At 35.5% G+C, this 22150-nt stretch overlaps 1 protein-coding gene across 3 annotated transcripts in view; it reads left to right on the forward strand.

The window, feature by feature from the left end:
- Positions 1–22150, forward strand: part of SUCO (SUN domain containing ossification factor) — an 89870-nt gene that overhangs the window by 51192 nt on the left and 16528 nt on the right. For 2 of the 3 annotated variants that reach the window (XM_013970168.2, XM_013970169.2), the window contains exons 12-19: positions 1179–1199; positions 1400–1455; positions 2174–2265; positions 3204–3269; positions 9053–9121; positions 10061–10151; positions 13527–14690; positions 21034–21121. In XM_013970168.2, coding sequence (XP_013825622.2) covers positions 1179–1199; positions 1400–1455; positions 2174–2265; positions 3204–3269; positions 9053–9121; positions 10061–10151; positions 13527–14690; positions 21034–21121 — 1647 coding nt within the window. The remainder of the gene's footprint in view (positions 1–1178; positions 1200–1399; positions 1456–2173; positions 2266–3203; positions 3270–9052; positions 9122–10060; positions 10152–13526; positions 14691–21033; positions 21122–22150) is intronic. The other variant, XM_013970170.2, reaches the window with a different exon arrangement.

The raw sequence follows: 22150 nt of genomic DNA on the forward strand, positions 1-22150 counted from the left end.
AGCATGTTTTAAATTGGCTTCTGTAAATGGGTAAACTTGTAGTATTCCTACTCTCCATATAAAAATATATTTATAAAAATGCTGTTTTTAAAGTACAGTTGATATTTTCAGTTAATGAGTCAACAGTGTTCAGAAAAATGATGATACATTTTCAGTTTCTTTTTAAAGTGAATTCCGAACCAGTTTAATGACCTTTTTATGTAGCTGTTTCTACACTGTGATGCTGAAAAAAATATATAAAATATTTTGGCAGGTGATACAATTGTACCTGATTTTGCAATTAAAACAACTCACATGTTATGAAATAGTTCCAAGAATCAGTCTTTATAGAGTCTACTTTGTTAATAACAGAACATTTTATTGGTGATACAGAAAAATTCTATATAAAGCTCCCTACTTTGTCCTCTTTATAATGGGAGACTATAGAGCATTTTAATGCCTGGTTTTCTGAAAAGCCCTTTTTGGTAGATTTAAACCTAAAAGCAAAAAACATTTACTTCTGATTCTTATTTTATACTGATAAATGTTTTATAAGTTTACCTGAGTTTTGCTCATCACAAAAGAATTAAAACCCATATTTAAAAAATGCTTTTTAATAGCTTATATTTTAAAGATGAATTGATAAATATCCTCTAGTTCTATAAGTTATACTTAAAATAGCAGCATATCAGAAATCCAAGTTTTCCCCAAATAGTTTGTATACAGTATTGTGCAAGAATAAATATTATTTTTTATTATGTTAATCTTTTTATCAATATGTATGTTCATAGACATGTATAGCCACATATAGGTATCAGTGTATTAATATATAGGTATATACATGATAAAATTTATAATATTTAGTGTAATATATGACAGGTTATTTCTAGATATACTTTAATTACTTTTAGAATGCTTTCAGATCTAATGAATAAATAAAACAGCAGCAGTGGATTTAGGTTAAAGTTAATTTATTTCATTGCAGTTGCACTATATTTTCTAGTTGTGATGGTAAAAATAAATGCAAATCATTGCTTTGGTTTCTGCAAAGAAATGAGTACTACAATGTTATCCATCACAGTATATTGCTTTCTATACTTTAATTATACAATATAATTTACAAATATTGAATGTTGCTTATGGCATGTTATTCAGACTTTGCAACTGATTTCTTTTTCTTTTCCTTTCTCTTGCTTCAGATGTTCATCAAGTACATAAAGGTTAGCAACCTTCTCTTTTGCAATATTGAATAATAGGGCATGACATATTATTGCATGGCAAAGCAAAACTTTACAAATACTAGTTTTGGGGAAAATTAGGACTTTATTTTTAGAAATGTTATAATAAAAAAACAATGTTTTGTTAGATAATTTCACATACACTGTGCTGGCTTGTCATTTTGTGTGCTTTTATTCTTTAGGTGGAGTTGGTATCACATTTTGGATCAGAGCACTTTTGTCCATTAAGCCTTATAAGGTAATACAGAGCAAAAAAATTTACTGAGTGGTTTAAAAAGAAAAAAAGGCAACATAAAAATCCCAGTATATTTAAAGTGAAAGATAAAATTTGGTATTACATGAGATAACACCATAAAAAATATACTGCTAAACCTTTCTTCCTTTTGCATACGGTTTGGAAAAGTGTAAAAATTTAGATAGGAATTTGGCATGTATCATTTCTAATTTTTTTTGAGAATTTATATTCATAATTATATCCTTGAAAAAAGTATTTAAAATTTTTTATGCTAAACTATATATATTTTGCAGTTTCATTTTATATCTATCAATATGATTTGATAATGACCATAATAGTATATTTCTGATTTCTTTAAACTGCTATGTAAGTTTCACAATCTGAATAAACCACAGTTTGTGAATCCTCCTAAAAAATTTTTTTTTCCTTTGTTAGGAAAAAAGAACCTTCATTTTATGTGTTCAATTTAGCTTGCTTGATATGATGATAATAAATGGAAACATTTTAGGCCAATAAGTCATTGGCCTATTATTATATTTTTAAATGCTGTAAATAGATTAACATTCTAATGAAAACAGTGGATTGAGAAAGTCATTATTTTTGAGTTCAGATGTTAATGACACTCAAAACAACCAAAATTATTATAGTTTGTCATTTATTATGAAGAGATGAGTCTTAACAAGACATTAGTGAAAAACTTCAATGAAATTGTTGTTAACAGGGTATTTGGCACTAGCATGGTGGAAGAATATGAAGAGATTGCTGATTCCCAGTATCAGTCAGAACGTCAAGAACTATTTGATGAGGACTATGGTGAGTGATTTTTTAAAAGTAACTATTTGGGACTTCCCAGGTGGTCCAGTGGCTGAGACTCCGCATTCTCAATGCAGGGGGCCCCAGGTTCCATCTCTGGTCAGGGAACTAGATCCCACATGCCACAGCTAGAAGATCCTGTGTGCTGGAACAAAGACCCAGCGCAGCCAAATAAATAAGTATTAAAAAAAGTATTTATGCATTTTTTTTGTTTTTTAAATGGGTAAATGTAGGTCACTTAAAAAGATCGCCATGATGATTAGTCTTTAGTTTTTTTCCTTGTTTTTAACCCTAGTAACTAATTTTCTCCTAAACCTATTTTCTAAAATATTTTTCTGCTTGTCGATCAGTTATTTGTGACTTGAAACTCAGTGCTAATAAATTATGGTTATATCCCTATGCCAGGCCTCAAAACCTATTACTCAAAGGCAACTGACATAGTAGAATTGTGCATGAATTTCTTTGATTTGCCTTTAGCCTAAGAGCAAGCAAGCAAGCATATTGAGGCATGAGTTTTTGAAATTCCCATGAGCCTGCAGAGGTCAGAGAACATTTTATGACACCTTCCATTTCTATTTTATTAAGTTCTTGTTTTAAGATGTCTTAAAATGTAGTCTGAAAAATCTAATTTTTGCATTCCCTAGTTTTCCCATAAGTGAAGTGAAGTCATTTACTAGGGGTTGGTAAACTACACTGAAAGCTGGAGTAAAAGTCTTATAAATGTGATTAAAATTTTTGTAAGCAGTAGAAATATTCTTTGGTTTTTATATGTTTAATAAATGGCTATGAATTTCCTTTGTTGTGAATGTGCTTTGGATGTATACTGAAAACTGTAAAATTGTTTTGTCAACTGACTTGACAGGATATAATTTGTACTTTTAAACATATCATCTGAGATAGTTCTCAGCATAATTAACCTTCATTTTCTCTTTGAACAGATTATCCACTAGATTATAATACTGGGGAGGATAAATCCTCAAAAAACCTTCTTGGTTCTGCTACAAGTGAGTATTTGGGGGGCGCGGGGTTTCTAGTCACTATTATTAAAGTATATCTCAACTTCTATTTCCTGGCGTATGTGAACATTTTGTTTTGAAGTTTAGGGGGCTCCTTCTGTCCTAGTGTTGAACTTTGAGTTGAAATCAAAGAATACTTTTCAAAAGTATTTTCATAGGAATAAAATAGAATATATGTAAACAAAGAAGAGAGGTGAAATGCAAGCATAGGTCAGTTCTTTTACAAAAATGAAGTAGTTATATTTTTAGGCAAGTTCCTTAGAGTGAAGAATGGGATATGAATTTACTTGGGGAAAGAATTATTAAAGAGGTCCTAGACCATATAAATAAGAGCATCTAGGTAGTCATACTTGGTAGGAAAAGAGTTTATTTTACAAGTGGTACTCATCAGTGAAATCCTACCAAATGAGGATTTGTTAATGTATGGGTATGGTTAGTTTCCTGATTAGTTATAAAGAATAAAGGCTGTTCTTATTCATGCTAATGATGATTCCCAAGCAATAACAATAATAGTAATAATAATATACTCTTTGTAAACTGAAAAAAAAAATGACTAAGATACTAGTTGTTTAGCTTCTTGTCTTGCCAACCTTTTATCTGAACTTACAGACAGGCTAGCCAAGTAGACTCCTGGAAAGACCTTTACTGACTGACACTTTATTTTTACTGTTAGAATGCAGGTAGGTATATTTTACATTTGTTAGTTTTGGTTAGTCCCCCAAAATAAGAACTTTTTATTTGGAGGTTAATAATTGAATGTAATGAAAGTAAATCTTAGTAACATAGAAGACGATTTGTGCATTTTTCTTTTACTCTTGAGTTGTTTGAATCCCAGTCTCACTGTGTATATTGTCCTCGTAGCTTTTTAAGGTACTCAACCAGTAGTACCTTAGGACTTCCCTGGTGGCTCAGACAGTAAAGCATCTGCCTACAATGCAGGAGACCGGGTTCAATCCCTAGGTCGGGAAGATCTCCTGGAGAAGGAAATGGCAACCCACTCCAGTATTCTTGCCTGGAAAATTCCATGGACAGAGAAGCCTGGTAGTCTGTAGTCCATGGGGTCGCAAAGAGTCGGACACGACTGAGCAACTTAACTTTCACCAGTAGTACCTATACCTAGGTAGATATTTGGGTGGCTGCACTGTATGGAATTAAGAGTCACTTGTCTTTCTTTTCATCTTTTATCTTTTTCCCTTTCTTCCCTTCTTGTCCTCTCCCTCTCCATAGAAGACTATAGATTTCAGTGGACTATTTTAGGGAATATGGAAAAGAATGTTAAAAAATAACTGCATCAAGGGAATGCTTTTATGTAATACTTAACTTTGTTATAGATTAGCTTAATATATTTTTACTCTGTTGCTGGTCAACTGACTTTTTAGATATTATTGATCACTTTCAAGTGTATCCTTTGCAATTTCTGCTGATGATAGCATTAAAAACAGGTGCCTCATTCACTGCTATGGAATAGTTTTTTAGGAGTGAGACAATGATGCTGTTTTATTTAATTGGATGTTAATATGTTTGTTCGTGTCCTTAAATTTGTAGTTTAAAAACTATATTATGTAGTAGTCTTCATTCATAATTCAGTAATGCTGATTTAGCTGTGAGGTGGCATTGTTATTTTATGGGGTCAGAAAATAGCCCCAGACTAAAAGTTCTCTAGTTTTTGGTGGTGACTGGGAACGAAGGGGCACCTTCCAGAAGTAATGATTTACTGTAGTTTTAGATAAGGGAAAATTTTGTTGATATTTTGCTTTCTTTCTCTATCTTCCTATGGGATTAACTCCAAGACAGCATTAAAATGCTTTCAGTAGAGGACATTTCCCTATTCATAATCACTGCTCTGACTGATGTATTATTTTAATTAATCAGACATAGAATTTTTTTAGACCCTATTTTCTGGATCTTTTTCCTTGAAGACATGTTTCTTGGTAACACAGTTCATTTTTGTTTTTATGGCTTTCTGGAAGAGCAGTCCATTTATGTTCCAATGTTCCTAGGTGTTGAAAAGTTTTGTGTAGTGAGACAAGGTGGATGGGAGGATATCAGCTGAGCCTAAGTATGAGAGGCTTAAAAAGATATCCATTTCTTGATGTTTCAGAACAAGAGAGGCAGTAGTGGCTGAGAGATGAGACTTTGCTGTTATTAAGTTAATAAGCATGACCTAATACTGCTGCCTTCGATACCTATATCCTTCTAGTTTTCTCTGAATAGTCTAGACTGGTTTTGAGCTTGACCTAGTTACTTCCTCCAATGTAATATAATGTTAGGAAAAAATAACAAGGTGGAATCAGGCCAAACAGCTCGTCTCTAGGAGTGGAATGTCTAAATTTGACCATAATCATCACCACTTCCTAAATTAGCTTGAAATTGGCCAATTTTGCACCTAATTTATCTTTAATATTTATATAATGTCTCCAAAACAGAATTCTGTGCCTTTAACTTAAACAAGAAGCTCTTTTTTCTTTTGCTATTGAGTAATTGGTAGTCACAGGAAATATATGTTACCAGAGTATGTTGCTTCTAATGGGACTTGGTTGTCAAAGAGCATGCATGCTGCTTATTTAGATGTTTTTGATATTATATAATTTACTGAACTTCCAGAAAGGGAGAGACTACTATAGAGCAGCATTCTTGGCTTTGTATGTTTGCCAGTTCTGGGACTCTTCTGCCTGAATCTTTTGTTTACATTCAGTTCAGTTCAGTTCAGTCGCTCAGTCGTGTCCAACTCTTTGCGACCCCATGAATCGCAGCACGCCAGAGCATATAAATATTTTACATCAACAGAAATTCTTCGTATCAATCTACTTTGCTTGTGCTTGGTCATGTGGGTCTTCCAGGCCACTCTCTTCTTTGATATTCTTGCAAGTCTGCCTTTACTCCTAAATATGATCTGTATTTTATTAGAGTCATCAGATTTGCTAAGGGCCAGATTTCTGCTTCTCTTTCTGTGTAAGTTTAAGACGAACTGTAGTTTTTGTTTTAAGTCAGAATACTTTTTTTGAATGTATTTATTTTAAGATCCTGGAAGGAGGAACAGAGAAGGAAGGTAGGCATGTTGCAGAGTTAGTAGCTCAGTACACATAGGAGGAAGTAGTTTTTTTACTGGTTTGTCTTCTTGTGTTGTAGCATAGGCATTTGGTTTTCTATATCAAAAAGAGCCACTGGTGTGTTGGGAGGGACTAGGTGTATATAACATGTTGATATCTGGTTCCTAGGAGAGAGTTTCATTCCTAAAGTAATGGGATGGGATGAATAAGTTACCCAATTCAAGAGAAAGGAGTTGGCAAATCCATGAGAAATTGAGAGCAGGTGTCTAGTATGGCACTATATGCCAAATTGTTGCTTTTACCCTTTAGCCTTTCTGAAGGCTTTTCAGTGATTAGATTATGATCACGACAAGAAGTCATGTGTTTAGATGCAAAGTGAGACTGGTAAGAAAATTCACAAAGCTGCTTTCTCTCAAAAGAAAAAAACTGTATTTGACAGCATTCTGTGAACATAGCAAGATTATTTCTTATAGGTTAGGTGGGCTGAGAAAGAAGAATCTGCCAGATTTTGCTTTTATTACCAAATGGCCCTCTGAAATAATAAACAATATTTTTAAATGATCAGTAGTATGTATAAATCTTCCTTATTTTAGGTACCAGTATAAAAATTTACATTAAAAAGTAATACTCTAAAACTTCTTTCTCTACACAGATTAACAGATACAGATTTTTAAAGCTTTTAATAATAACACCCCAAAATTTAAATGCAAAAATTTGAAATCTGAAGTAAGATTGCCCTTTGAAGCAAGCACAAGGGACTTAGAACATAAACTTAATTTCAGAATTTGGGTTCTGTGAGCAGTCCGTTTTGACTGAACTTCAGCTGTCAGGCTAAGTAGAGGATCAGATACTACTGTTGCAATATTCAGTGCAGTTCAGTCTCTCAGTCATGTCCCGACCCTTTGCGACCCCATGGACTGCAGCATGCCAGGCTTCCCTGGCCGTTACCAACGCCAGGAGCTTGCTCAAACTCACGTCCATAGAGCCATCCAGCCATCTCATCCTCTGTCGTCCCCTTCTCCTGCCTTCAGTCTTTCCCAGCACCACTGTCTTTTCTAATCAGTCAGTCTTCACATCAAGTGGCCAAAGTATTGGAGCTTCAGCATCAGTCCTTCCACTGAATCTTCAGGACTGATTTCCTTTAGGATTGACTGGTTTGATCTCCTTGCAGTACTGGTTGACATTAAAATTTGATTTATGAGGAAATACAGAGTTTCCATTGCTACTTTAGTTTTGTTTATAAGGGAATGGAGTTTCCATTTCCTGTTTTTATGCTGAGGTGTCCTTTAGCCTAAGATCTAAGACTGCTTCACTGTTTTAACCATTTCCCAGGTGAAAGGACAGGGTTGACCTATAATCCTAGATATTTCAAAAGCAAATATAAAGCTTTTGTGTGTTAAAGTAATGATTGGAAACAAAGTACCACTTCTTTTTGTCTTTCAGATTATAGAATCATAGTTATATAAAGTTTAAAATTAATAATTATGTATTACTGGTTATCAAATTTAAAAGTCTAAAATCTCCTATTTTACCTGTCACAAATCATATGTTTACAGTATCAGCACCAGGTGACAGTGCTCGGCTTGTTCCCAACCTTCTGGATATGCTAGCTTTTCCTTCTTTAGATCCTTTCCTACTTCTCGCATCTCTGGTTTTCATGAAAGTGTGATGAAAACTCGGATCTGTTTTAGGAAAGGAAACCAAGATGGAAAAAAGTGATGAGGTTTAATATGTAGCCCCTGCCAGATGTTAGTATTTTAATGGTAGAAAAACCTGGTGAATTACCTTCTAGTAGAATTTCAGAGATTAGATTGGAGTTAGAATTTAATTTCCTGTGAAATTACATTAAATTACTAGAAACAAGTCTTCTGTTCCAAGCCAGCTTTTTATGGAGTTACGATATTTCGTGGTCCTCATGTATCTTCAGCCATTTATGTAGATATTAAGGTTTGTAGCACTTTACTCATCATTGAGATAACCACTTTGGAAAGAGAGGAAGAATTAGAAAGTATGCAGATTGTTTTACCTACAGCACTTAAGTTTTATAACTTTGACTTTTAATTCATCTTCCCATGCCCATATTCACCCAGTTCACAAAAGAATTTGTCATTTATTGTCCATAAAACATTGTTACAAGTCATCAAAGGCATGATTCTATGCAGTGTCAATTTGGGATTTAACCATATTACTTAGATATTTTATATTCATAGTTGAAAACAGTCTTTCTGCTGTCCTTTGAAGAATAATCTTCCCATTTTATTTATTTTTACCTATGAGAGTCATATGTTTAGGAAAAGGATTTTTTGTTTGTTTTTGGTTTAAACTGTAGAACCTTTTCTTTAAAAAAAAAAAAAACAAGGCTTTTCTGTAAATTATGGGTTTTGGTTGTCACATTTTTTTCCTCAGTGCAGGCTATATGCTGAATTATACCTGAATCTTGTGATATGCTGAAGGTAGTATTTGCTGAAAGGTTTGGGGAGGTTTTGTAAAAAAAGTATAATTAGATTTTAAAATCCTTCTGAACATAAAAGTTCAGATTTATATATAATACTTTTTGCCTGAAATTTGTATCCTGTATTGGACTAATAGTAAGGTGAGCGAAAAGGTAATTAGGCCAAAAAATGCAAAAGACCATTACAAATGGTTTTTTACTATCTGATATCACTTATATGAAAATATTTAGGTATATTAGTATCTTTTTCTGATTGAATTTTGTTTTAGATGCCATTCTAAATATGGTGAATATTGCCGCTAATATTCTGGGAGCAAAAACTGAAGACCTGACAGAAGGTACCTAAATCATTTTATGGGTCTTTTAAATATATGATACTCCAGGGGTCTTCCTAGTTAGTTAAATTAATTAATAAGCCAAGCAGTTTGATTTTTTTATTTAGAAATACAGAAACCATTGAAAGGAACTTGCCAATCTTCTATTATTCATTGTTTATTTGAATTTCACAAGTTCTCTTTAATAAATAGGATCTTGTCTATATAAAAATCATTAATTTGATTTTTCACTCTTAACCTGCTGTAGAAGTAATGATTTTATCCCTAGTTCTTTCCTGAGGTTTTGATGCTCTAATGGTTACTTGAAGTATGCTTTTATTTGTCAAATAGCAATTCAATTTAGAAAGTAATAGAAATATGATTATGAACAAGGGGAAACAATCTTGCCCTTTTATTGTTTTCAAAAATACTTCATTCTGTTTATAAAATAAGTTGTCATAGGGTTGTAATATATAACATGGGGAATGCAATGTGGTGGCAGACGGCAACTAGACTTACTGTGGTGATCATTTTGCAGTGCATTACAAATGTCAAATCACTACGTTATACACATTAAAATGAATATAGTGTTGTATGTCAAATATACTTCAATAAAATTTAGTTCTAAGTGCAAACTTAAAATGTCCCATTTATTTCTTCTTATTCTCTTTAGTAACTCTGGTGTCTTATTAATCACGTAAGATTACACAAAACTCATAGTTACTTGCTTTAATTTTCTGAGAAGTTGAGAAAGAATATGCACTACTTATAGTTGTGACTTTCAGTGATTATTTCTTTTTAAAAGAACTTGATGGAAAAAAAAAGCAGAGTCTGCAGTAGAAAACCTGTTTGCCTTTTTTCTTCTCCCTTGAGAATCTAAAGTTCCTTATTTGTTATAGTGAAATATTTTCATGGTATAGCTTTTTAAAACTAAACTCAATATGGACATCTTTCTTAAAATAGGAAATAAAACTATATCTGAGAATGCTTCTGCCACAGCTGCACCCAAAATGCCTGAATCAGCTCCTGTTTCAGCTCCTGTTCCATCACATGAGTAAGTTATATTGGGATATTAGAGTTCTATTAAAAGGGAGATATACTTGTACATAAAAAGGTACTTGTGATTTGTGGAAAATGAAAAACTCTGAATCATGGGACAGACATTCCACAGCCACTTTCAACATCTTTGAGTTGCTTTTTGTATACTGGCAGTTCACCGTAGATAGACCAAATGTGCGTTATTTTGATATAGTGTTACTTTTATTATTTGCAGTACTTAATCTTTTCCTTATTGCAAATAATTAACTCTGCAGGTGTAAGTTTAAGGACAAATTTTAAAGGCCTGTTTTTATTAAGTTCAGATTTAAAAGCCTTGATTATTTATGTATCTGTGCTGTGCCCAGAAAGCTATACAGGGTACCTGAAATACTTAGAGCAGTGATTTTTAAATGATGTGTTGGTCACACAGCTTACTCTTAGAGTGTTCAGTTTCTGAAATTGAATGATACAGGTCTTTCCCCAGGTTGCAGTGGTTACTTTGGGCAGGGATATATATGCATCAGTCAGTCAGTGAGTTCATTCGTTCAGTAGTGTCTGACTCTTTGTGACCCCATGGACTGCAGCACACCAGGCTTCCCTGTCTATCACCAACTTGGAGGTTACTCAAATTCTGGTCTTTTCTAGACCAGAGGTAGAGGTGATTAAGGTTTGTATCTCAGCCTCTGATCTAAAATAGATAGGTTCATTAATGATTCGGGTTATTGGGATAATCTGGTTATAGTTATTATAAATTTAGCTATGTATATTTCATTAGATACACTCCCTGTAAACTTTGACAGACATTTCTTTCAGAGGAACTCTACATAATGAGATAAGATATTTACATAAAACAGTTCAAGATAATAAGTAATGAAACCTGCAGTGAGTATGCTTTTGAGCTGTAATTTCAAGGTACTATGTTAATTTAAAAATGAGATTTTGTCCTTTGAAGGGCACAGTGTCAAATTTGTGTTTTCCTGAAATATAACATTATATGTTACTGATTCCTAGATGGTCCTAAGAAATCTCTTTGGGATAGAAATTCTTGACGTTTCTAATTATCTGGATCTGTCTCGGTTTTGTAACTAGGTTCTTCAGTGACTAACACATAGTATGTCTTTATTTTTCAAAACAAATTAATTTTATTTTACACACACACACACACACACATATATTTACCCCCTCGTGTGTGTGTGTAAATATTTATTGAAAGATACCATATCTGGCTAATGTAGCAGTTTTTACTCTTCTGCTTTAGAGTTTTGTTTTTTAGTAGATATTCTTACATAACTTTCTTAATATTTCTCCATGTATGTTTGTTTTAAATTCTTTTTGATGATTATATGGCAGTTCTCTGAAAAAAATAAAAGAATCCATGACACAGTATCACTTAAAAGTTTTTATGAAATGATGACTTACTTTCTTTTCCCAGGTTTGAATTTCTTAAAGTGTAACTCTGATTAGAGTGTATACATAGTTGATAGGGCTTCCCTGGTGACTCAGATGATAAAGAATCTGCCTTCAATGTGGGAGACCTGAATTCAATCCCTGATCTTCCCTGGTTGGGAAGATTCCCTGGAGAAGGGCGTGGCAACCCATTCCAGTATTCTTGCCTGGAGAATCCCCATGGACACAGGAGCCTGGCAGGCTACAGTCCATGGGGTCGCAAAGAGAAGAACACTGAGCGACTAAGCACAGCACATCACAAAGACAGTATAACTTAATTTTTACCAAATTAATTCAATTTAGTTGTAAGAAATATTGTGTAGAGACTATATACAGCTGTCTATATCTGTATCATCTGTTAAGGGAAGCTTAGCCTAATTAGGTTTTAATTCAGTCTGTTTACTATTTTATTGTCAACTAAATGAAAGTCCAGCTTTTAGATATTGTCTTTAAAAAAAAATTTCTGTAGAAAAATATATATTTTTTAAAAATGTGGACTATTTTTAAAGCCTTCATTGAATTTGTCATGATATTACTTCTGTTTTATGTTTTGGTTTTTTGACTCTGAGCATCTGTTATCTTAGCCTCCTGACCAGGGATTACACTCATACCCCCTGCATTGTAAGGCAGAGTTCCAGTCAGTGGACTGCAAAGGAAGTCCCTAGATACTGGTGTTTTTTTTTTTTTATTCCTATTTTTGCTGTTGTGATATTAGACTTCATTTAAAGACATTTCCTGGCAATTTTCCTAGTGTTTCACAGTAGGAATATTTGCATATGAAGATTTCTTTTTGGTATTCAAATTGCTTTGTTTTTTTAAATTACACCTTTGTTGCTACAAAGCCCGCACCTGGAAATTCATTACCTTTATCTTGGAAGGGACCACATATTATAATTTTCAACACTGTTCCCACCAGCTTGAATTCTCCACTCTTCCCTACTGGACATACATACTCCAGAGACCAAAGATAAGACTAAGTTAGTGACACTAGTAGTATATTATTAGCCAGGATTTTCATTACAGTGGTTAAGTATTTAGCTTCAATAGCTGAAAATTAGCCTAGATAATCCTGAAATTATTTGAGGGGAGTAGGGATATTTTCTTCTTTCTAGAGCAGATAATCGTGTGTGTGTGTGTGTGTGTGTGTGTGTGTGTGTGTGTGTGTAATGCCACATTGAAATTCCTCAAAATCGTGTGTGTGTGTGTGTATGTGTAATGCCACATTGAAATTCTTCAAATCTCCATAGAGACATGATCTTTGAGAAATCTGCAGTTGACCCTTGAATAATGGGTTTGAACTGTACAGATCTACTTACACGTGGATTTTTTCATTAGTAAATACTGCAGTACAGATGATCTCCGTTGGTTGAATCTGTGGATGCAGAACTAAAGTATAGAGGAACTGTGGATATGGAGGACAGGCTGTAACTCTGACTCGCTGCATAAAGTTCAAGGGTCAGCTGTACGATGACTCTTGAAAGTAGGATACTCAGGCACAAAGTGCATTTGTAGTAAGAGTCCTGGCTTCTTGTTCTAACTGGGACTTTCATAGCCCTTGGGTAGCTCAGTTTCTGATATAAGGGGTGATAAAGCTTGTGATATTGGTGAATATGCGAGGAAGGGTACTATATTCACTAAATGGAAATATTCAGTAAAGGTACTATGTTCAGTAAATGGAAATATTCACGTAACAAACTGTTCTTAAATACGGATTAAAGAAAAACTTAATTTGGTAAATACGGTGATTTGAATCATCTGGCTTGTCACTTGATAAGTTATCTTTCTGTTACCATTCCTGAATAATACTGTTTCTATAATGAAAGTGATTTGAAGGATAGTAATTCATTCAAAGTAAATTTGAGTGTTTTCTGTACTTCCCCTTCTTTTTATCTTATGTGTGATACATTTATTTTCCTTAAGCATAATTATGGATATGTATTTCTAGGTTTGGAACCACTGAAGGACACGTACATGACACCGAGTCATTGTCACCAGATACTACAAAAGAAAGTCCCATTGTACAGCTAGTTCAAGAAGAAGAAGAGGAGGCAGGTCCTTCTACAGTGACCCTTCTGGGTAGTGGTGAACAAGAGGATGAAACATCACCTTGGTTTGAGTCAGAGACACAAATATTTTGCAGTGAACTCACCACAATTTGTTGTATTTCTAGTTTTTCAGAATATGTATATAAATGGTGTTCAGTTAGAGTTGCTCGTTATCGGCAACTCAGCAGAACTGCTCTGAGTAAAGAAAAAGAGTATCTTATGTCAGCTGAACCACCACGAGTACTTCCTGAAGAACCAGTAGGTGTTTCATTATTGCAGGCTCCAGGTGGAGAGCCAGACAGTAAGAATAAGGAAAAGGAAGCTGAAACCATTGTTCTAGATGATTTAAGTGGTGTGCTTCAGGAAGATTTGATTAATCACACTTTAGATGCAATTGAACTTGAACCAAGCCATCCTCAAACTCTTTCTCAGTCTGTTCTCTTAGATGTTACTCCAGAAATCAACTCATTATCTAAAATAGAAGTATCTGAGCCTGTTAAATATGAGGCAGGGCATTCACCATCACAAGTGATTCCCCAAGACAGTTCTGTTGAGGTTGATAATGAAACAGAAAAAAGATCTGAGAGTTTTAGTTCTATAGAGAAACCAACTGTGATCTATGAAACAAAAATACTTGATAAAGTAATGGATAATGTTGTAAAAGAAGACATAAACTCCATGCGAATTACCGCAAAGCTATCTGAAACAATAGTGCCACCTGTAAACACAGCTGCTATGCCAGATATTGAAGATGGGGAAGCCAAAATGAACATAGCTGACACACCAAAGCAAATTTCCACTCCTGTTGTGGATTCTTCTTCATTACCTGAAGTAAAAGAAGATGAACAGTCTCCAGAAGATGTCCTCTTAAGAGGGTTACAGAGGACAGCTACAGATTTTTATGCTGAATTGCAAAACTCCTCAGATCTAGGATATGCTAATGGGAATCTTGTACATGGATCAAACCAAAAGGAATCAGTATTTATGAGACTTAATAACCGTATTAAAGCCTTAGAAGTTAACATGTCTCTCAGTGGTCGCTACCTGGAGGAACTTAGTCAAAGGTAAGCTTTCTTATGAATTAGCACAATCCACTTTGCACAGTGAGTTAAGTAACAGAGTCTAATCTGACTGAAGGAGAGGATTTAATTATCTCATGATTCCTTGGTGGCTCAATGGTTAAGAACTTGCCTCCAATGCAGGAGACATGGATTTAATCCCTGGGTCAGGGAGATCCCCTGGAGAAGGAAATGGCAACCCATTCCAGTATTCTTGCCTGGGAAATCCCATGGAAAGAGGAGCCTGGCAGGCTATAGTCCATGGGGTCGCAGAGATCAGACACAGCTTAGCGGCTAAACAATGAATGTAATAGTAATAAGCAGCATTTTAGCTGGAGAAAGTTATTTGGATGTCAGTAATTTTAAGAAATTTCCATTTTTAGAAATACTAAGTGACATAATGAATTTGAATTATCTATATTAGTTTCTCCTTTTTCCTGTTGCTTAACTTTAGCTACTTTTGTTGTTTGATTCCCAGAGCAGTCATGGAAAAATTAAAGTTTATAGACCTTAAAGCTCTTTGTGGAACTTGACTACGTATTATTGAAGAATTTAAATAAGTGAATACTGGAATAGACTAAACTAGATGATTAGGCAGCATTTGAACTCTCTCACCAAGTATCCAGAATCCTGGTCCTAGCTGTAATAATTTATCTTCTTGTGCTTATAAAATGCCAGAGGCAATGTCAGTTTGCTTATGCAGTGATGAAGACCCCTGGCATAGTTCTCCACTTTTTAAGCCAATTTTGTTATTGTTGTTGTTCCTTAAGTGTCATTGTTCCTTAGGACTTTTCCAACATTTTGTAACCACAAGGAGCTCAGTGCCCAGAATTTCTGAAATACTACCTTTTCCTAATCCTCCTAAAATGCTACTAATGAAATGTCCCTAAAGTCATTCAGTTCAGTTCAGTTCAGTCGCTCAGTTGTGTCCGACTCTTTGCCACCCCATGAACCGCAGCAGGCAGCCCTCCCTGTCCATCACCAACTTCCGGAGTCCACCCAAACCCATGTCCATTGAGTCGATGATGTCATCTAGCCATCTCATCCTCTGTTATCCGCTTCTCCTCCTGCCCTCAATCTTTCCCAGCATCAAGGTCTTTTCAGATGAGTCAGCTCTTCACATCAGGTGGCCAAAGTATTGGAGTTTCAGCCTCAAAATCATTATTATATGCTAAAAGATATTACTGCTTAATTCATACATATAATTTATTGGCAAATTATATGTGGGTGTGTGTACATGCTTGCATCATACTTGCTCAAGCCTCTCCTCACTCCCACCCTTTTTGCCCCCACTACAGGAACCACTGAAATCATGCATGATAAACCTTTTTTTTTAATTGAGATGTAATTGATGTGTAACATTACATTATTTCAGGTATAACAGTGATTTGCTATTTGTATATATTCTAAATGATTACCACAATAAATCTGTTAATATGATCACCATGTAGTTACAGGGTTTTTTCCCTAGTGATAAGTTTTACGATCTACTCTATTAACAACTTTGAAATAGACGATCCAGTATTTTCAATGGTAGTCAACATGCTATACATTATATTCTTATTCAGTTCAGTTCAGTTGCTCAGTTGTGTCCGACTCTTTGTGACCCCGTGGACGGCAGCATGCCAAGCCTCCCTGTCTATCACCAACTCCTGGAGCTTACCCAGACTCATGTCCATTGAGTCAGTGAGGCCATCCAACCATCTCATCCTCTGTCGTCCCCTTCTCCTCCTGCCCTCAATCTTTCCCAGCATCAGGGTCTTTTCCAATGAGTCAGCTCTTCGCCTCAGGTGGCCAAAGTATTGGAGTTTCAGCTTCAACATCAGTCCTTCCAATGAACACCCAGGACTGTTCTCCTTTAGGATAAACTGATTGGATCTCCTTGCAGTCCAAAGGACTCTCAAGAGTCTCCTCCAACACCACAGTTCAAAATCATCAGTTCCTTCGGCACTAAGCCTTCTTTATAGTCCAACTCTCACATCCATACATGACCACTGGAAAAACCATAGCCTTGACTAGACAGACCTTTGTTGACAAAGTAATGTCTCTGCTTTTTAATGTGATGTCTAGGTTGGTCATAAATTTCCTTCCAAGGAGCAAGTGTCGTTTAATTTAATGGCTGCAGTCACCATCTGCAGTGATTTTGGAGCCCCAAAAAATTAAGTCAGCCACTGTTTCCATGTTTCCCAATCTAATTGCCATGAAGTGATAGGACCAGCAGCCATGAAATTAAAAGATGCTTACTCCTTGGAAGGAAAGTTATGACCAACCTAGACAGCATATTAAAAAGCAGAGACATTACTTTGTCAACAAAGATCCATCTAGTGAAGGCTATGGTTTTTCCAGTGGTCATGTATGGATGTGAGAGTTGGACTCTGAAGAAAGCTGAGCACTGAAGCATTGTGGCATTGGAGAAGACTCTTGAGAGTTCCTTGGACTTCAGGGAGATCCAACCAGTCCATCTTGAAGGAGATCAGTCCTGGGTGTTCATTGGAAGGGCTGATGTTGAAGCTGAAACTCCAATACTTTGGCCACCTGAGGCGAAGAGCTGACTCATTTGAAAAGATCATGATGCTGGGAAAGATTGATGGCAGGAGGAGAAGGGGACGACAGAGGATGAGGTGGTTGGATGGCATCATCAACTCAATGGACATGGGTTAGGTGGACTCCAGGAGTTGGTGATGGACAGGAAGGCCTGGCATGCTGCAGTTCACGGGGTACCAAGGAATCAGACACAACTGAGCGACTGAAAGGAACTGAACTGGTGGAACTGGATACCATGATCTCAGTTTTCTGAATGTTGAGCTTTAAGCCAACTTTTTCACTCTCCTCTTTCACTTGAATCAAGAGGCTAAGCAGAGTGACAGTATACAGCCTTGACATACTCCTTTTCCTATTTGGAACCAGCCTGTTGTTGCATGTCCAGTTCTAACTGTTGCTTCCTGACTGCATATAGGTTTCTCAAGAGGCAGGTCAGGTGGTCTGGCGTGCCCATCTCTTGAAGAATTTTCCACAATTGATTGTGATCCACACAGTCAAAGCTTTGGCATAGTCAATAAAGCAGAAATAGATGTTTTTCTGGAACTCTCTTGCTTTTTCGATGATCCAGTGAATGTTGGCAATTTGATCTCTGGTTCCTCTGCCTTTTCTAAAACCAGCTTGAACATCTGGAAGTTCATGGTTCATGAATTGCTGAAGCCTGGCTTGGAGAATTTTGAGCATTACTTTACTAGCGTGTGAGAGGAGTGCAATTGTACGGTAGTTTGAGCATTCTTTGGCATTGGCTTTCTTTGGGATTGGAATGAAAACTGACCCTTTTCCAGTCCCATGGCCACTGCTGAGTTTTCCAGATTTGCTGACATATTGAGTGTCGCACTTTCACAGCATCATGTTTTAGGATTTGAAACAGCTCAACTGGAATTCCATCACCTCCACTAGCTTTATTTGTAGTGATACTTCCTAAGGCCCACTTGACTTCACATTCCAGGATGTCTGGTTCTAGGTGAGCAGTCACACCATCGTGGTCATCTGGGTCATGAAGATCTTTTTTTGTACAGTTCTTCTGTGTATTCTTGCCACCTCTTCTTAATATCTTCTCCTCTGTTAGGTCCAAACCATTTCTGTCCTTTATCGAGCCCATCTTTGCATGAAATGTTCCCTTGGATCTCTAATTTTCTTGAAGAGATCTCTAGTCTTATCCATTCTATTATTTTCCTCTATTTCTTTGAATTGATCACTGAGGAAGGCTTTCTTATCTCTCCTTGCTATTCTTTGGAACTCTGCATTCAAATGGGTATATCTTTCCTTTTCTCCTTTGCTTTGCACTTCTCTCTTTTTCACAGCTGTTTGTGAAGCCTCCTCAGCCATTTTGCTTTTTTGCATTTCTTTTTCTTAGGAGTGGTCTTGTTCCCTGTCTCCTGTACAATGTCACGAACTTCTGTCCATAGTTCATCAGGCACTCTATCAGATCTAGTCCCTTAAATCTATTTCTCACTTCTACTGTATAATCTTTAAGAGATTTGATTTAGGTCATACTTAAATGATCTAGTGATTTTCCCCGCTTTCTTCAATTTAAGTCTGAGTTTGGCAATGAGTTCATGATCTGAGCCACAGACAGCTCCTGGTCTTGTTTTTGTTGATTGTATAGAATTTCTCCATCTCTGGCTGTAAAGAATATAATCAGTCTGGTTTCAGTGTTGGCCATCTGATGATGTCCATGTGTAGAGTCTTCTCTTGTGTTGTTGCAAGAGGGTGTTTGCTATGACCAGTGCATTCTCTTGGCAAAACTCTATTGGTCTTTGCCCCGCTTCATTCTGTACTCCAAGGCCAAATTTGCCTGTTACTCCAGGTGTTTCTTGACTTTCTACTTTTGCGCCCTATAATGAAAAGGACATCTTTTTTGGATGTTAGTTCTAGAAGGTCTTGTAGGTCTTCATAGAACTGTTCAACTTCAGCTTCTTCAGCTTTACTGCTTGGGGCATAGACTTGGAGGATCACCATGATATTGAATGGTGTGCCTTGGAAATGAACAGAGATCATTCTGTCCTTTTTGAGATTGCATCCAAGTACTGCATTTTAGACTCTTTTGTTGACTATGATGACTACTCCATTTCTTCTAAGGGATTCTTGCCTATAGTAGTAGATATAATGGTCATCTGAGTTAAATTCACCCATTCCAGTCCATCTTAGTTCACTGATTCCTAGTATGTCGACGTTCACTCTTGCCGTCTCCTGTTTGACTACTTCCAATTTGCCTTGATTCATAGACCTGACATTCCAGGTTCCTATGCAGTATTGCTCTTTATAGCATCGGACCTTGCTTCTATCACCAGTCCCATCCACAACTGGGTGGTGTTTTTGCTTTGGCTCTGTCCCTTCATTTTTTTCTGGTGATATTTCTCCATTGATCTCCGATAGCATGTTGGACGCCTACCTACCTGGGGAGTTCATCATTCAGTGTCCTATCTTTTTGCTTTTTCATATATTCTTATTACTTCATCATTTTAAGTTGTACCCTTTGCCCACCTCTTCCTCTGCAGTTGACAATCACCAGTCTGTTCTCTGTATCTATGAGTTTAAGATTTTTGTTTTTAATTCCACATGTAAGTGAGATCATATGATATTTGTCCATCTATGACTTGTTTCACATAGCATAATGCCTTCAAGGTCCATCCGTGTTGTCACAAATGGCAAAACTTCCTTCTTTTTTATGGTTGTATAATAATCCATGGTATACACATACCATGTTTCTTTATCCATTCTTTTGTTGATTAGTTTGCTTCCACTTCAGGGCTATTGTACACAATGCTGCAGTGAATATGGGGATGCAGGTATCTTTGCAGGATAGTGTTTTTTGTTTCCTTCAGATAAATGCTCTAAAGTGGAATGGCTAAGTCATATGGTTCCTGTTTTAAATTGTTTGAGATACCACCATACTGTTTCCTGTAGAGTCTATACCAATTTACATTCCTACCAACTGTACAAGGGTTCTTGTTTCTCTACATCCTCTCCAACATGTTATTTTTGATAATAGCTATTTTAATAGATGGGGGGTGATAACTGATTGTAATTTTGATTTTCATGTCCCTTATGATGTTGAGTATCTTTTCATCTTCTTCCATCTATTTGTTTTCTTTGGGAAAATATTCAGATTCTCTGTCAATTTTTAAATGGTTTGTTTTTTGCTGTTGAGTTGTATGAATTCTGTATGTACTCAGTATATTGGATATTAACCCCTTATAAGATTAATTAATGGCTTGCATATATTTTCTCCCATTTGGTAGGTAGCCTTTTCATCTTGTTGATGGTTTCTTTTGCTGTGTAGCCTTTCAGTTTGATATAGTTCAACCTGTTTTTGTTTTTGGTGTTAAATCCAAAAAAACATTTCTATGACGGAATTCAAGGAACTTACTGCCTGTTTTCTTCTAGGAGTTCTGTTGTTTCAGTTTTTACATTTAAGTCTTATACACATTTTGAGTTTTTTGTGTATGGTATAAGATAAGGGTCCAGTTTCTGTTGCTTGTGGGTGTTTGGTTTTCCTAGCACCATTTATTGAAGTGACTGTCCTTTCCCCATTGTGTGTTCATAGATCTTTTGTTATAAATTGACTGTGTATTTGGCTAGTAAATCTTCTATAGCAACAAGGAGCATAGAATTGTTGTTGAGGTAGCAAATACCTCAAGGGACCTGTTTATTTTACCTTTATAAGTTTTCCTTTATTGCACAGAATTCAATAAGTCATTTTCAGAAATACGGCTTTATCTCATATGTTGAAATCAGAAGTATATTTCTGATAATAAATTAGTAATTAAGAAATTAAAACCAATTTAAATCAATTCTTACTCCATAGGTACCGAAAACAAATGGAAGAAATGCAAAAGGCTTTCAATAAAACAATAGTGAAACTTCAGAATACTTCAAGAATAGCAGAGGAGCAGGTTGGTCATCTTCATGTCTTACTTTTTACATAAAGTTCCGTTGAATTTTATAGGCTCTGTCTGGTTAGAAGGATCAGTAATGTTCGTTCACCTTTTCCCTGATAATTGATGATTACTCTGTAATACAGTGCTTTCTAGCCCTTAGTATATACCCAAGAGAAAATTTTCTTGAGCATTATTCATGTTACATTTCAAGATTTGTATGTATATATATGTGGGTAGAAGTGTCGTGGACTTTTTTGAAATTTTGTTAAACTCTAAAATCATTTGTGGGTTTCTATATACACAAGTTTTTTGTTAGTAAGAACAGCTCTAGTTCATTTTAATCCTTGTACTTTTTTCTTCTTGTTTTCTCTTATCTTTTATTTAGAGCTATACAGTGATGCAATAGGACTGGAGATAGGAGCCGTTTCCCTGTCTTGTTGATTTTAAGGGATTGATTTCTGTATTTTACCATTAAGTGTGACATTCATGAATAATTTTTTTTATGGTTTGTTACCATGATGAAGAGATTTTATACTTTTCTAAAGAAATTTTGGGACTAAAGGATGATGAAATGAGGTAAAGAAGTCTCAAGTTGCAGAGTTGCATCTGACTCTGAATTTGTGACACATAATTGTGGTTCCAAGTAAAGTTCTTCCAACTTGCCTTTTTTTTTGTTAGTTGAGGTTTGAAAGTTATTTGCGTATTCCAAGTACAAGTTCTTTATCAGAGACAGGCTTTGCAAGTATTTTCTCCCAATCCATTACTTGTTTTCTCATTCTCTTAAAAAAGATACCTTTTAAAGAGCAGAATTTGTTAAAGCCCTGTTTACCTGTTTTTTCTTTGCTACAGAAACTTTGCCTAACCCAGAGTCACAAAGATTGTTTGTCTATGTTTTCTTTTGAGATTTCTATATTTTTAGTTTTACATTTGGTTTATGATCTGTTGTAAATCCTATGTGTTGCAGTGCTATAAATTATGGATTAAAGTGCTTTTTCGTGAGGGCTAGGGGATTGAGAAACATGAATATTCCTTTCTTCCAGCATC

The sequence above is a fragment of the Capra hircus genome, chromosome 16 (assembly GCF_001704415.2).
Source record: "Capra hircus breed San Clemente chromosome 16, ASM170441v1, whole genome shotgun sequence".
NCBI classification, from domain to species: Eukaryota; Metazoa; Chordata; class Mammalia; order Artiodactyla; family Bovidae; genus Capra; species Capra hircus.